Below are 14,209 nucleotides of genomic sequence, written 5' to 3'. Positions count from 1 at the left end.
AACATAGTGTATAAAAAAGATAATTTATTATACATATATAAAACTAATTACATTTTATTAACATCAGTCTAAATATCACACTGACAATTTCATAAAATGATAGAAATACCCAGAATACCAAAAGATTTTGAGCAAACTCACAAAATAATGGTAAAGAACTATTCAACTAAAACTTTCAACTACAATGTTTATTGTATCTTTTTCTGGCCAACCCTCGATTTTGCATTTTCCACTAGATCGCTGAAGATCTTCGACAGTGTTTCTGAGCCTTTATTCAACATACCATTGTGCGACATGCCAGGCAGTAACAATATAAATAAAAATAAAACATACGTCAAGAAAAGATTACTAATTGTTCCCCCAATCCAAGCAAGAAAAGCAAGTCCGAATATAGTGATAGTGAAGTACTACAACGAATCGTTAAGTATTTAAAAGTCAGGGCCACATAACAACTTACCAATTTGGAGTTGGTTACTTTCATCCTATAATACGAAGAAAGCAATAATTCGAACTTGGTTTTATACAGAACAATATTTGTGCATATTTCTTCATACTGTGTTTGCTTTTCCGAGGTCCACATTTCAGCCTTAAAGAGTGTAGCGATCAGTGCTGGTAATACATAATCTCCTACTGTTATGACTAATCCCAATAACGATATTATAGTTAATAGGTTCGGTTCAAATAGCCATATCAACATAAACATCACAGTACAGCCTAAAAAATATGCATAAATGATATATTTGATTAATTTAGTTTATGGCATTCTAAACAATGTCCTTGATTTTAAATTGCTATTATTTTTATTCACTGGAGCAAATCATTACCAAAAAATACTAGAGAATATTTTTATTTAATAAATCGATATTGTAACTAAATTACTTAATGATGTTTTATCTATAATTTGAGATAATAGAATTGCAATACTTTCAGTAAATATATTGACATTACCTCCCATGATTGCTGTTGAATACCATTGCTTTTTCCATAACATAATTTCATTTATTCTTAGTATTACCTCTCGCCAAGTTTCCAATGACAGCCTCAGCTTTCGAATTTGTGACTCCTAAAATTTTATAAGATAAATATGCACAAAAATAGTAACTACTAGCAGATACCATGGTAGGAGGATATGATATTTTGTATTCATTTGGATAAGCAGGAATGTTTACTGGATCATCAAAGTTTTTAAATAAGTTTAAATTTGTAAATTTTGCATCACCAATAGTTGCATTTTCAAAAGACCTTGGAACGGTTATTTCAGTTTCCTTGAAAATTTGTTAAGGTTAGGTTGGGATGATAAGTAGGTAATTAATTGCAGGAAATTATTAAGAAAAAATTACTTACGGTGTCCGACATTGTGTTTAAATAACTCTGTGATTTTTTTTTCTTCTAAATTATATGACTGTGACGTTTCCCAATTTCGACGTTCTGTTTTGTTTTGAAGAAAGACGAGCAATTTAGTTTCAAAGTGTTGGTATAAGTGGTATCACAATGGTGGTACAGGTATCGAGCAAAATTGTGGTTTACCGTTACGTCATTCTATTTCTATGCCCAAATAATTATTTTAGCAGTTAAGTAATTTTTATATGAGAATAAAATACTAGTCAGTAGACAAAAATTCGATCTTTATCAGTCACTGAAATGCTTGTATCACCCTAACAATATATTTGTTCAGAAAATTAAATATTAGACATACCTATTAATTTTGAGTTGTTGAAACGAAAAAGGCTACCTAGAATTCAATAAACAATTCGTTATTTTAAAATTCTAGTTGTGAATATTCACTAAAGGGGGCGCGAATATAGAATAATGAGAAAAAAATCATATATTTTTCTGTTTAATTTTTTTATTCATGATATTGTTAAATTTCTCAGATTGCATATACACAAAAATTTGTTGATGGACGAAAACTAAGAAATAAAATTCAAAATAAGAACTGCGCTTTTATCATGTACTTTGGGTTTGAGATTAAAAGGTGAATGTGAATGAATAAAGGCTTGCTATTGGTGGCAAAATTCAAAATGTGCCTGTCTTCTCTAGAACGCCAAGTTTATCAATGTTATGACGTTAATTTAATGTGTTCTTGCTTTTATAGCTAACATTTTTTGTTTAAAAACTTGTGATATTTTATATTATGGCATCAACTGCAACAGTAAGTATAACGAAAATGCTGTAGAAAAGCTTTTTTTTTAATTAAAATTTCTGTATTTCAGATGTCAAACAATGTAGAAAACTTATCCCCCCAAATCATAAGAGGGGTTGTTAAAGAAATGCAAGATCTAGTCAATAATCCACCTGAAGGTATTAAAGTTCAAATTAACGAGGAAGACGTCACAGATATACAGGCATTTATAGATGGCCCTGCAGGTAAAGATAAATTGTGTTACCTTAATATTTTCATTTTTTACTTATTTATTAGGTACACCCTACGTGGGAGGACTCTTTAAAGTAAAACTAACCCTTGGAAAGGGCTTTCCAACTGAACCCCCTAAGGCTCATTTTCTGACTAAAATATTTCACCCCAATGTAGCGTCAAATGGGGAAATTTGTGTTAATACATTAAAGAAGGATTGGAAATCAGATCTCGGAATCAAACATATATTACTTGTAAGTACTCTACGGAATTAGTTGTGTATGTACGATTTTTTAATTATTTTCATTTAAAAAATTCTTATGTTGTCTTCAACTTTTTAAATTGTTGACAAATATTTATTTTATTTTAATTTTAGACCATCAAGTGTCTTTTAATTGTCCCAAATGCCGAGTCTGCACTTAATGAGGAGGCTGGAAAACTTCTTTTAGAACATTACGATGATTACTCTCAAAGAGCTAAAATGATGACCGAAATTCATGCTCAGGTAAGTTCTAGGTATAGGTACTTTTATTTATTTGCAAAATTTGTTTTCTGAAATTAGTTACACATAATTATACTGCACAATATTGTCTTCTTAACTAGGCATCGGCAGATACTGATATTTCAAAATATGTGTGATATATAGTCTTTATAACTTTAACCGATATGGGCTGCCCATACTCTAATATAACAGAAGTATTGGTCCATTGTTATTTATTGCATCAATTTTATTAAATATTTCTACACATATGATAAATATTATTTGTTTACGTAGTTTATTTTTTTATCACTTTTCTCATACTATTTTGATTGAAGCTCTTGTTAAATGTTAAACAATTTACAAATGTACCTTAGAAAACACTTTATTGACCTTCAATATTAAAATATTTATTATTTTTTTTTTTACTAATGTTAAAATTACATTAAAAAATATGATCATAAAAAATATATTTTTTGATACAGTTTTGTTACTATTTTGATACAGTTTTTACTACTTTTGAGAAAAATGTAAGATTAGCAGAAAAAAATTGGTACATTTTATTTATCGTTTTTATTACGTTACCTAGTTACAAAGTAATTATAAATTGAGTCAGTTGCAGTTGTATTTACTAAATGAGTTTTTTTCCCCTTTGGCTGCCTAAAAGTAGTATATTTGTTGAATTGAAAATACTCTTAAGAGTTCCTGTTCAATTCTTCAATTGTTCATTACAGATACTGCAATATTTTACAACAATATTTATTATTTTAGCAACATAAATGTAAGGGTATAACGGGAGAAGGTCCTCTAGCTAAAAAGCATGCTGGCGATAAGAAATTAACAGCGGAAAAGAAAAAAATACTAAAAGACAAAAAACGGACATTAAAACGTTTATGAGGTTAATTTTTTATAACTTTGTACTTTTAAACTTTTATATATTTAAAATAAATGTTTATTTATATTTAATTTTTAAATTTAGGATCGAGTATTTGTTTAAATGCATTTTTTGTTGGAGACTTTCGAAATATTTTAATTAGAATAGACGAGTGTGGCAGGATATTATGTTGTATATATTTCAGTGGAAAAGACCTATTCAGTTTACAGGGTATTCCCATGTTATCCACCTGCAGACGGTAATATGGGTGTATCGTAAAGTAGTTCTTTATAAATGTTTTCGAAAGTTGCCAATTCTGACTGAAGTCTTATAAGTTTCTCTATTTGCCTTGTGTCTCGGATTGTGTGATTTAAAATGTTTAATAGTTTAAATTATTGTTTTCTTTTAATTTTCCTAATTAGGTACATTTGATGTGAGGTTTGAACTATTAAATGTGTATGTAATTGATTTTAGGTTACTCTAGTTTTTATTTAGGTGTAGCACTGCACACCAAAAGTGCAATCCATAATTTTTATTTCACCATTTGTATGAGTTTTAGGAAGTCTTTGTGTAGTTTGTGATGTTATTTATGAATAAAAATTATATGATTCCTTATACACGATTTACGTCCAGATTTACCAAACTACACAATTGTCCATATCCCCGATCTTTCTTACATATCATTCCTTTCGTTCCTGGTTTATTTATTTGTGTTCCATTCTGCTTACAATTCTTATCCACTTCAATAATTTAAATTATTCGATGAAATTTGTCAATATTCCCAAATTGTGTCATTCAGTCTTAGTCCTGTTCCTATTTTGACTATTGAAATCCATACAACACATAAAATCTATCAATTTAACAAAGTTACCTCGCAATTTCAACAATAAAAAAAATAAAGTGCAAATTATAATTCGAATGAAAAAAACTAACACAAAAAGATATAGTTCATAAAAATAAAAGTAAAGGTTTGGAGATAGAAACAAGTGTCCCACAGGGTACTGTTCTAGGACCTATGTTTATTTTTAATATAAATAATTACAAATGTATTTATTAATGCAAAGTGATTTCTTATCCAGATAATACTGCTGTCATATTTCATGGAGGCAAAACTGGTTAGGTGTATATAGAAATGCAGAAAACGAGTTGAAAGTTATACAAAAGTGGTTAAATAATACATTTTATTCCAAAACTAACTTTTTTCTAACAATTTTGTGTCAATTTACCACTGATATTAAAATATACAGGGTGTTTCATAATGATGTGCAAATATTTTAAGGAGGTGTTTAAAAAGTAATTTTAAGGGGGGGGGGGGGGTTACTTCCAATATATTTTTTCGATTTGAGCTCCCCCCTGAGATAATATTCAAATCTCAAAATGGCCGAAAAATTAGCTAGTGAGTGAAATAATTTGAAATTGGGCACATGTATTTATATGTAAACATTGTCCAAAATCTGAAGGCTTTTCCTAAAACTTCCATGCTCCAGTGGCGGAGATACAGGGTATCGGTGGCATATTTTTCTAAATAAAATAGTACGCCACTGCTTTACAGTAACGACCATGATATTTTCGGATTCGTCTTCCAATTTTCTACAAATTGCTACCCTCTTATGTTTTTTGAAAAAAACCTGAAAAATATTTCTTGAAGTTTAACACCCTGTATCTTTTTAATGAAGATAGATAAAAACTTTATAGGAAAGACGCCTTAAAATTCACCAAAGAATACGTGGTTTCATATTTGGTCCCAATTTGTGAATCACCCTGCATATTATATGAGAACTATGTAAGTTTATGGCATCTTAAAAAAGTAATATAAAATAAACTTAACCAAAAAAGATATGTAAGAGGAAGAAACATTTATTTTCTTAAAACAAATTTTACTCGAACTTCTCCAACAGGTCTTAAAACTATATCATGTTTGTACTGTATCTGTTTTGGTGTGTCTACGGCCTTTAGTTTAAACTTTCTTAATATCCCACATAGCGCAGCCATTATCTCCAAAATAGCGAATTTTTGACCTGAAAATATAATTTGTCACTATCACGTACAGGATGTGCCAATTTTAATAGCTTTAGGTGATTTATTTTATTCGTTTACATTTACAAAAAAATTCCAGAAAAATTGCATCCTTAAATTGAGGTATTGGATAGTTTTTGTGATGCCGAGTGGCTTATTTGTGAAAATATCTTTTTTTTATAAATTGCTTAGAATCCAGAGACGTAAACTTTTTTAAAATTGTTTAAAATTTTGTTTCACACATTCGAAAAAATTATTTGGCTTAAAACATTTTCTACATAAATACGTGGGGAACTATTCGAGATTTGTATTCTACATAAAAAATTGAATTAAAACTGTATAAAATTTTATAATTAAAAAAAAAATAGAAGGAAGTGGTGAAATTGTGTTTACCCTGCACTAGCATTTATTATATCATCACCTGAGATGCTAAACCTATTTCAATCCAGGTTATTTTCCAGTAGAAGGTAAAAACAAAATACTTTTTTATCAAAATTCAAAACTCTTAAGTAAATACCCAAATATAAATCTCCCTCTAATATTCATACAAATAATATTGATCTTAAACAACAATTTGTACGTACATTCTAAATACCCACTTATAAGTATATTACATAGTTATACGATTTTCTTGACTTTTTTTCCCTCTTATGAACTATAACCAGCGAAAATATACTCGTTTAAAATTTTATTATAAAAAACATAAAAACCTTTTATATAATACATAATATGATCTTTATGGTTATGGACAAGATGTGGTTAGAAATTTGAAACAAGTTCACAACACAATTCAAAAACTATTTTTTTGTAGTTTTGCATCTCAGTTGTCGATACAGATACCATTGCCAGTGCCATTGCAAAAATTTTCCATGCCTCATAATAGATAATAGATAATATTGCTTAATCCTATGCACAAATTGCAGAACTTATCTGCAGAATTAAAACATTCGCGATAAGATGTTATGTTAATATATGCTATAATTATGATACTTATTAAATGAAAAAAATATAGGACCTTAAAAAAAATTAAAAACAACGTTTTGGAAAACACGAAAAGTTATTACCAAATATATTATTAATATCGTGGCTGAATACCTCATACTGCACTTTTTCAACACTAAACTTTGAACGGCTATTTTCTTTACACAAACAGAAATTTCACTGCAGAAAATTTGAGGAAGCAGTGATCTGCTTTAAACGCAGCTAAAGATTTGGCCTTGTTATAACTCTCAATTTTATCGGGTGTTTTCAATTTTAAGTACTTTTTGAACTTAACTATATTTAACATTCTTATAAACCGAATCCAATTCTATTTGGAGCCGCGTTTTCCAAACTCTACTAAATAATTAATTAGGTAGTTCAGTGAATTAACCAGAAAATAAAGTTTTATGGAAGATAAATGTTCAGTGCCTGATTTACCTAAAGGCTAGTGTGGGCTGCAGCCTACAAGCCCCCACCATGTTAGCAAACATTTTTTTATGAAAACTAATTTTTATTTTAAGAACTCCCCATCATAAACAAGAAAGAAAAATGATTCTGAAAAATATAAATTTTCAGCCTACAGGCCCCCACCGCACTGTAAATCAGGCACTGGAAATGTATTCCAAAAAAAAAACAGTTACAAAAAGTTAATAATAAACCATGCCTTCTACAATTATAAGAAAATTAATATATAGAATTGGGACTAACCACGCCACTGAATTAATTACCAACCTATACAATTCCTGAATCCAGCGCTGAAGGGTAAATAAGCGAAGGGATGTCTTCTCGCAACGTTTTCCGGCAGGAACCTGTCGGGATCAAACTTTTCGGGGTTTTCCCAATACTCTGAAGATCGGTGTAAGTCATAAATGTAAATATTAATGCCGCATCCTTTGGGTATTATATAGCCGGTGTGTGTTTTGATATCTTCGCCAGCCACTCTTGCGATGAGAGGTACGCTCGGATACAGTCTTAAACATTCTTTAATACATCTTTCCATAAATTTCAATTCAACCAGGTCGTTATATGTAGGCAATTTCCCGGAATGGCCGAGAACTTCTTCAACTTCTTTCAATATTTCTTCCTAATGGAAAAACTTGTTAAAACAGATATTTTAACATGCAAGGTGATTCACAACTTATCCAAAAAAATTTGTGAATAGATGTGTCATGAAAATTGGAGTCAATATCGTAAAAAATGTAAAATCTTTATAGTTTCGAGAAAATAATACTTTCAACCTTTACATTGCTGGGCTATGTAGTTTCTAGCGTCATTCGCGTTGTGCGCTGTGAGTAATGCGCTCTCTATTCACGTGACTCCAGGCGATTTCGGATACGGAAATCCGATGTTAGTATTAACGTTTTTGCGATAGTGTTTACATTAGTTTTCAAGTGTCAAAAATGGCTTACGTGTATAGCAACTCGGAGTTGACGGATATCATTTAATTTATGGTGAAGCAAGATAACATTTGTGTTATGATGAAGCAAGACAACATTTGTGTTAGTTCGTAGAAACTGGGTAAGACGGGCCCAAATGTGTTTTACACGTCAGTGGACAAAATTTAGGACAGTTGTTGTAACATCAGGTGTGTCAAATTATTTTATTAAATCCACAAATTAATTTTATTAATTAATAATAATAATAGCGGCAAAAGCAGTTGAATTTGCTGATATAAGATAAGTGTTATAAAATTTTATTTGTTTATCCTTGGGAAAAAATCTCAATTTTTTGTCTGATCATTTTTTTTTATTACATTTTGTTGCTGTGCATGCTTTGCCTTCCACAAGGTCAGGTTTTACAGTGGACTAGTTTTTAGTGCCGTGTAGAAGTGTATTTTGAAAATCATTTTCGAACTGCCCTTTTTGATTTTTTTCTTTTACAAAATTGTGTTTGTCAATTTTTTTTTTTTGGATAAGTTCTGAATCACCCTGGACATATCCGAATTTAATTAACTGAATTAACATTTTGATGTAGCCTTGATCTTATACGAATCTTTCAATTTGGTCACCGCCGCGCCAGTTACAGACTTAGAACGCATAAACTTAGCCAATCAATGTCAGGAGGTGCCTAGAAATTCTAGAGCTTATGGCTTGTTTACACGGGAACAGTCAACTAAATTTTAAGTCACTTGAACCTATTTGAACAGCGCATAATGGCTTGTTTACACGGGAACAGTCAACTAAATTTTAAGTCACCTATTTGAACAGCGCATATGTGGTAAGTAACAAGTTATGGAGCAAGTAAAAATTTAGTACACTGGAATAGAATTTATTCTATTTTTTCGTGCAAGTTGACGACTTGCACCGAACTTTTCCCTCCTGCTGATGCACTTTCGCTCCCAAAGTCGTTTAGGTCTATTTTTCTCTTCATATATTTCTTCATTTATTTCTTCTAATATAATATTTAGGATATCACGTAGTATGCCATTAAATTCTTCTACAAACTGCTGGCTCACGTTCATCTCGTCAGGTTTACAAATATATAAACTGCACTAGAACTTACCAACAACTAAACTTAGAACTTACCAGTGCGAACAGCACTTGCAGAAAAAGCAGTAACTTAAAATTTAGTTAGCACTTACGTACTGTCCCCGTGTAAACAAGCCTTAAGTGCAAGTCATAGATTCTTAACTAAGGCTAAGGAAATTCAACGGTCTTAAAACCACCATGAACTTAAAATATCTTTTTATTGAAATTTTGTTTGGAATTAAAAAAATCAAAATACGTACTTGAATCTTTTCTTCATTAGCAAGTACCATCAGAGCAAAACATATTGCCATCGAAGTAGTGTCATGACCCTAGAATGTAGAACGTCATTAAAATGCATATCTAATATCTAATAAAACATGGCAAGATTGGCAAGAAATATTTATTATCATTCAATATCACTATAATACATATGAATCGAAGTATGTTTACCCAATTTTCTTCAGACTCTATTAAGTTTGTGGTTTACATTCCAAAAACAAAACACAAAATTATTATATTATTTCAATATATGTAATTATTAGTTGCTCTAAAAATCACTGAGAGTTGTACCAATTTTTTTTTGTAGCAGGAACAGGATCGGAACGGATAAAATGAAAATTTTAAGCTGTTCTGCCAGAACGGTTTTTTATTCACGATTTAAGCATTTCTGCTAGATTGCTATTAGATCTGTACGATTTCAAGAACAGAAACAGGGAAATAATTTTATAACTTTACTTCTCTATGTAGATTAGCGTTGTCATATCTAGTTCTGATACCTATTTCCACGATATTTCTCACAACTGTGTCACTTTATTATTTATTTCTTGTTTTATACATGACAATTAAGACATTCAATTGACTTACGTTTAATCTGTCTTTTTTTAATTTAATTTTATTGTTTTATGTTATTATATACCATGCAATAAAACAATAAATAAATTTTTACTGTTGGAGGAAATATCTGAACAAGTAGCATCACTGTTATCGGAATTCCTATCCTTATCTTAATGTGTAACCTTATCTCTGGATTTGGCACAGGTAGTTTCGTAGTCAGCTAAATTTCATCCTTCGTTGATCCAAACTGAAGAAACAAGCAATCAAAGTTGAGGGAATTTGAAGCACGCGCGTGCTCATTGCAAGACCAAAGCCTATAACTTAGAATCAAGGGCTATATCTGTGCAGAATTTTAGGAATATTGGAGATGGTCGACTGGGAGCGTTGGAGCATTTATAGGTCATCCAACACTCGATGATTTTTAAATAGCTGTTAAAAGTAAGACTTCCAGTACTATTTTCGACAATTTATCTATAGGACTTCTCAACTCAACCTATTATAAATATAAGATTGTTAAAAAAACGCTGATGTTACTGAAGAGTCTTTAAAGCGTACCTACTGCCTGTAGTAATAGTTAAATGAACTTTATCCATTATTGTATTACCTCAAACATAAACGTATCGACCTCTTCTCTAATACCTTCTTCATCTATGTCGGCTCCGTCACACTTGGCCTTCAGCATCAGGTCCAGCATAGCCAGACGTTTCCTATCGGAATATGATATTTGACCATCGGCCGAAAACAATTTCTTTCGTTCGCTTATGACTCTAGTTGATAGCTCATGTAATACTTTCACTACTTTTCGCTGCTCCCGTGCTAACGGAGACAGACTATAGACAAATTCGTTGTGGTACCAAGGTTTTATTAGTCTCTTCATGAATATGACGCCGAAATTAAATACGGCTTCTTTGTACGAAGTTTGGCCTTTGCTTAGATCTACGCCGAGTGAGGTCTCTGAAAATTATGTTTCAATTGAAAATCCCACCTGATTTTTTAAATGTTTAGCTTTCCCTTCTAATTTTTTAAGTAAAAAAATAAAACATCATAAATTACCTCCCAGGGAGCATAGTGTGAATTCTGTAATTGGTTTCAGTACATTTATGTATGGTTTATCACAGTCTCTCTCCAAAACCTCTACCAATTTTTCAGTTTCTCTGTTAAAAATGCTTACAAATTCCTGTAATATACTGAAGTGAAATGCTGGAGTTCGAATTTTTCTTCTATTTTGCCATTTGCTGCCTAAAATATATACTTAGATGTATATGGCTCCAGCAAAAGGTGTACAAAATTGCATTTTTTAGTAAATTCATTCTTCAAAATGATTTAAAGGTTTAGGAAAATATTATTATTATTATTATTTCTTACTGTACAGGTATTTATTACTTACCACTACTTGTTAATAATCCAGTTCCAAGCCATTCGTGCAGAAAATCATATATTTGACCTTTTTTAATATGTTTTATATTATTCAGAACTAACTGTAATTAAAATCATATTAGTCCAGTCACTGAAACATTTTATCTCATCTCAAAAACTACCAGTTTTATCAAAAAATGATCATAAGCAAAAATAAAGGTAATTAAATAGCAGAGAATTTTTGTTGGTGGTATAGAAATTGAGTGGTTCGTTAGCATGAAAACTAATGAAGTACAATAAAAATAAAATGATTTTTGAGAAAAAAATCTGTATTAAAATTAATGACGACAGAAAAAAATTAAACGTATCCGTTCTGCATTCTTTACTTTATTTATGTATTAATAGTAGATTCTGGGAATTTGAACGATTTTAGAAGTCTAAATTTAAAAAAATATTTCATTTACTTTTGAATAAAATTGTTAAATTTTTTAAAAAATCGCCTTTTTTCAAAATATTTCAAAAACTAACAAAGTTATAAAAAAATGATAGAATAAGAAATTGTAGGTTTTTTCTTACTGAACAATTTGCTTTTTTAATTTTTGTAGGACAAAATTTGACTGATTTATGACCGTTAGAAGCTCAAAACTAAGCTCCAAGACTGCCTTTCCTGAGCCCTTTTAGCTTACAAATCTAAAAAACGAAGTGCTCAAAAAAAACTAAATCACAGAACTTAAGGTGCCTTAAATTCCCTACAAAATGTTTTTTTTGAGTAAATTTATAACTTTAAAATTACAAAACTTATGGTAAAATGATGATAGTGATGAAAATTAAATATTTTATTATATACACATGTAAAAAATAACAGACCATTATTAAAACATTTTGTACAATACATCCATTTATAATGTATATATAAAAAAATTATTTGATATTAATTTAATAAAAAAATATTAAGAATAAATTCAAAAAAATTAAAAAAAATTAATTATATCATCAGACTCGCATATAATTTTTAGGAAATATACATTGTGAATGCACCAAAAGCATATTTTAAACTGTAAAAAACTTTTTTTTCTATTTTTTTGGCCACGGAAGGGTAGTTTTTAAGGGTTGAAAAGTAATTAAGTTTCATAAATTATATAAAAAAAAACATGAAAGGAACTTTATCCAACATATTTGAACATGAATTGAATCTTTAAAATACGTAAATCTGCGATTTTCGCATTTTTTTCGTACAAGGGTAGTTTTCACCCCTAAATAGAAAAAAGCACACATCTAGACAATATAACTTTTGAAGTGGAGGGTCAGATGAGCTTGTATGCAAAATTTCAGGAAAATCCATGCTATCCGAAGGAATTGGGAGCTTTTACCTTATTTTCGCCTTCAATGACTGGACTATATTCACAAGTTGATTTTCAAGAAAAATGAGGTTAATAGGTATTTATGGACATGAATGATTTTTTCGTCTATACTTGACAATAATTATTTGAATTAGAATTTGGAACTAGAGATCTCCACTATTTTATTTTATAATATAATAAACTCTAAACGTTTTTTTTCTGTAAATGAATTATTGTTCAAGAATAGAAATATGCATAGGTATTTTTAAAAATGGGATATTTTGTTGCTTCTGAGTTTTTAATTATAGGTAGGTACCTATATTGCTATGATAATATAACTGATAAAGTTCAGAGACATGCAATTGTTAAAAGCATCGGAGGTTACTAATGTAAGTGTGAACGCTAAACACAAAATATTTAAATAAACAACCCTTTGCACTAAGAAGAATCAGTCAAGGGGTTGATTTTATAAATTTAGTTTTGCTTAACCAGAAATACCGCACACTGAGTAATTAAATGCCTTGTTTGAATAAGAAAATAAAAGAACATACTAGACGTAAACTTCTAGTTCATGCAGATATATAAAATAGTCTAGAACGACCTTAACAACGTCTTGTAAATAACTGAAATGAAAAATTGGAGAGTGAGCCGAGTACGACCCTGTTAAGAGCCGTATCCCCCGAACTCTTATAATTAAAGACGTAACGATGTATTGCTAATATAAATCTTGGATCACTAGTGTAAAAATACAATCTTCAGTAATGTTAATAAACTTACTTCGATATCCTCTGCATTTATTAAACATACTACTGATAAAGTGAAACTCCAATGTTTGTAAATCGGGTAGAATGACTTAGATCGTTTCTCTTCGCTATAAAATAAGTAATCTGAAATTCAAATTATGAGAAAAGTCAGAGAATTGGAATGTATATGAAATCATCTAATTGGCTAAGGGAATTTTGAACAATTTATCTAATTTACAGCTTAAATTTTCTTTTTGTACTTTTAAATTTCATTGTTAGCTTAACAATTTTGTTTTTTTTTGTTAAAAAATATACCAATTTTAAAAATTATACTTGTTTGCTCAATACTGAAATTAAATATTTTAAAAGTTTTAGAATAGAATTATGTATAATACGAGGGCATACGTTTTCAAATTGATCCAAGAGCCAAAAAGTCCATGTGGAGTTAAAGGTGGATCTCCACTACCACTTTTGTTTGAATTACAATATTTTGGTGTAGGGGTGACCATGCACCTGTATCGAATTTTATGCGGGACACTGTATAATATTTTAAATACATAATTTAATTCACATACTTATAAATTAAGTAAAAAATTAAATGTTTACCTTCGTCAAATATCAGTTGCATCATTGTACCCACCATAGGATAAGATTTTGGTCCTGGTATTGCCATAATATGTTTCCAGTATTGATAGTTCTTTAACCAACTAAATATATATAGTAAATAAGGTATCATTGCTACTATCAAAACAAGATATTCCCACAT

The 14,209-nt window shown here is 30.0% G+C and overlaps 3 protein-coding genes across 4 annotated transcripts; 1 reads left to right on the top strand and 2 right to left on the bottom strand.

Annotated features, from left to right (window-relative positions):
- Positions 1 to 7: 7 nt before the first annotated feature.
- On the bottom strand, positions 8 to 1,489 carry LOC108904046 (ADP-ribosylation factor-like protein 6-interacting protein 1). Of its 2 annotated transcripts, none has more exons than XM_018706421.2 (4): positions 1,345 to 1,489; positions 949 to 1,063; positions 458 to 714; positions 8 to 407 (listed from the first exon to the last, which is right to left on the bottom strand). In XM_018706421.2, exons 1-4 carry the CDS (start codon positions 1,354 to 1,356, stop codon positions 189 to 191), a joined length of 603 nt encoding a protein of 200 aa, XP_018561937.1. In that variant the 5' UTR covers positions 1,357 to 1,489; the 3' UTR covers positions 8 to 188. The 2 variants fall into 2 exon arrangements, with proteins under 2 accessions (XP_018561937.1, XP_018561938.1); XM_018706422.2 differs by lacking the exon at positions 1,345 to 1,489 and adding an exon at positions 1,116 to 1,259.
- Positions 1,490 to 2,011: 522 nt separating this feature from the next.
- Positions 2,012 to 4,322, top strand: LOC108904041 (ubiquitin-conjugating enzyme E2 S). Its single transcript, XM_018706415.2, has 5 exons — positions 2,012 to 2,152; positions 2,214 to 2,367; positions 2,420 to 2,607; positions 2,730 to 2,858; positions 3,603 to 4,322. Exons 1-5 carry the CDS (start codon positions 2,135 to 2,137, stop codon positions 3,726 to 3,728), a joined length of 615 nt encoding a protein of 204 aa, XP_018561931.1. The 5' UTR covers positions 2,012 to 2,134; the 3' UTR covers positions 3,729 to 4,322.
- Positions 4,323 to 5,364: 1,042 nt separating this feature from the next.
- On the bottom strand, positions 5,365 to 14,209 carry LOC111691424 (cytochrome P450 4C1-like). The gene is made up of 8 exons (XM_023454215.1): positions 14,050 to 14,209; positions 13,478 to 13,587; positions 11,392 to 11,482; positions 11,058 to 11,243; positions 10,609 to 10,958; positions 9,431 to 9,499; positions 7,435 to 7,786; positions 5,365 to 5,723 (listed from the first exon to the last, which is right to left on the bottom strand). Exons 1-8 carry the CDS (start codon positions 14,207 to 14,209, stop codon positions 5,563 to 5,565), a joined length of 1,479 nt encoding a protein of 492 aa, XP_023309983.1. The 3' UTR covers positions 5,365 to 5,562.

Source organism: Anoplophora glabripennis, unplaced genomic scaffold (genome assembly GCF_000390285.2).
Source record: "Anoplophora glabripennis isolate ALB-LARVAE unplaced genomic scaffold, Agla_2.0 scaffold14, whole genome shotgun sequence".
NCBI classification, from domain to species: domain Eukaryota; kingdom Metazoa; phylum Arthropoda; class Insecta; order Coleoptera; family Cerambycidae; genus Anoplophora; species Anoplophora glabripennis.
Note: the sequence above shows the minus strand (reverse complement) of the source record. Positions and strands in the feature narration are given on the sequence as shown.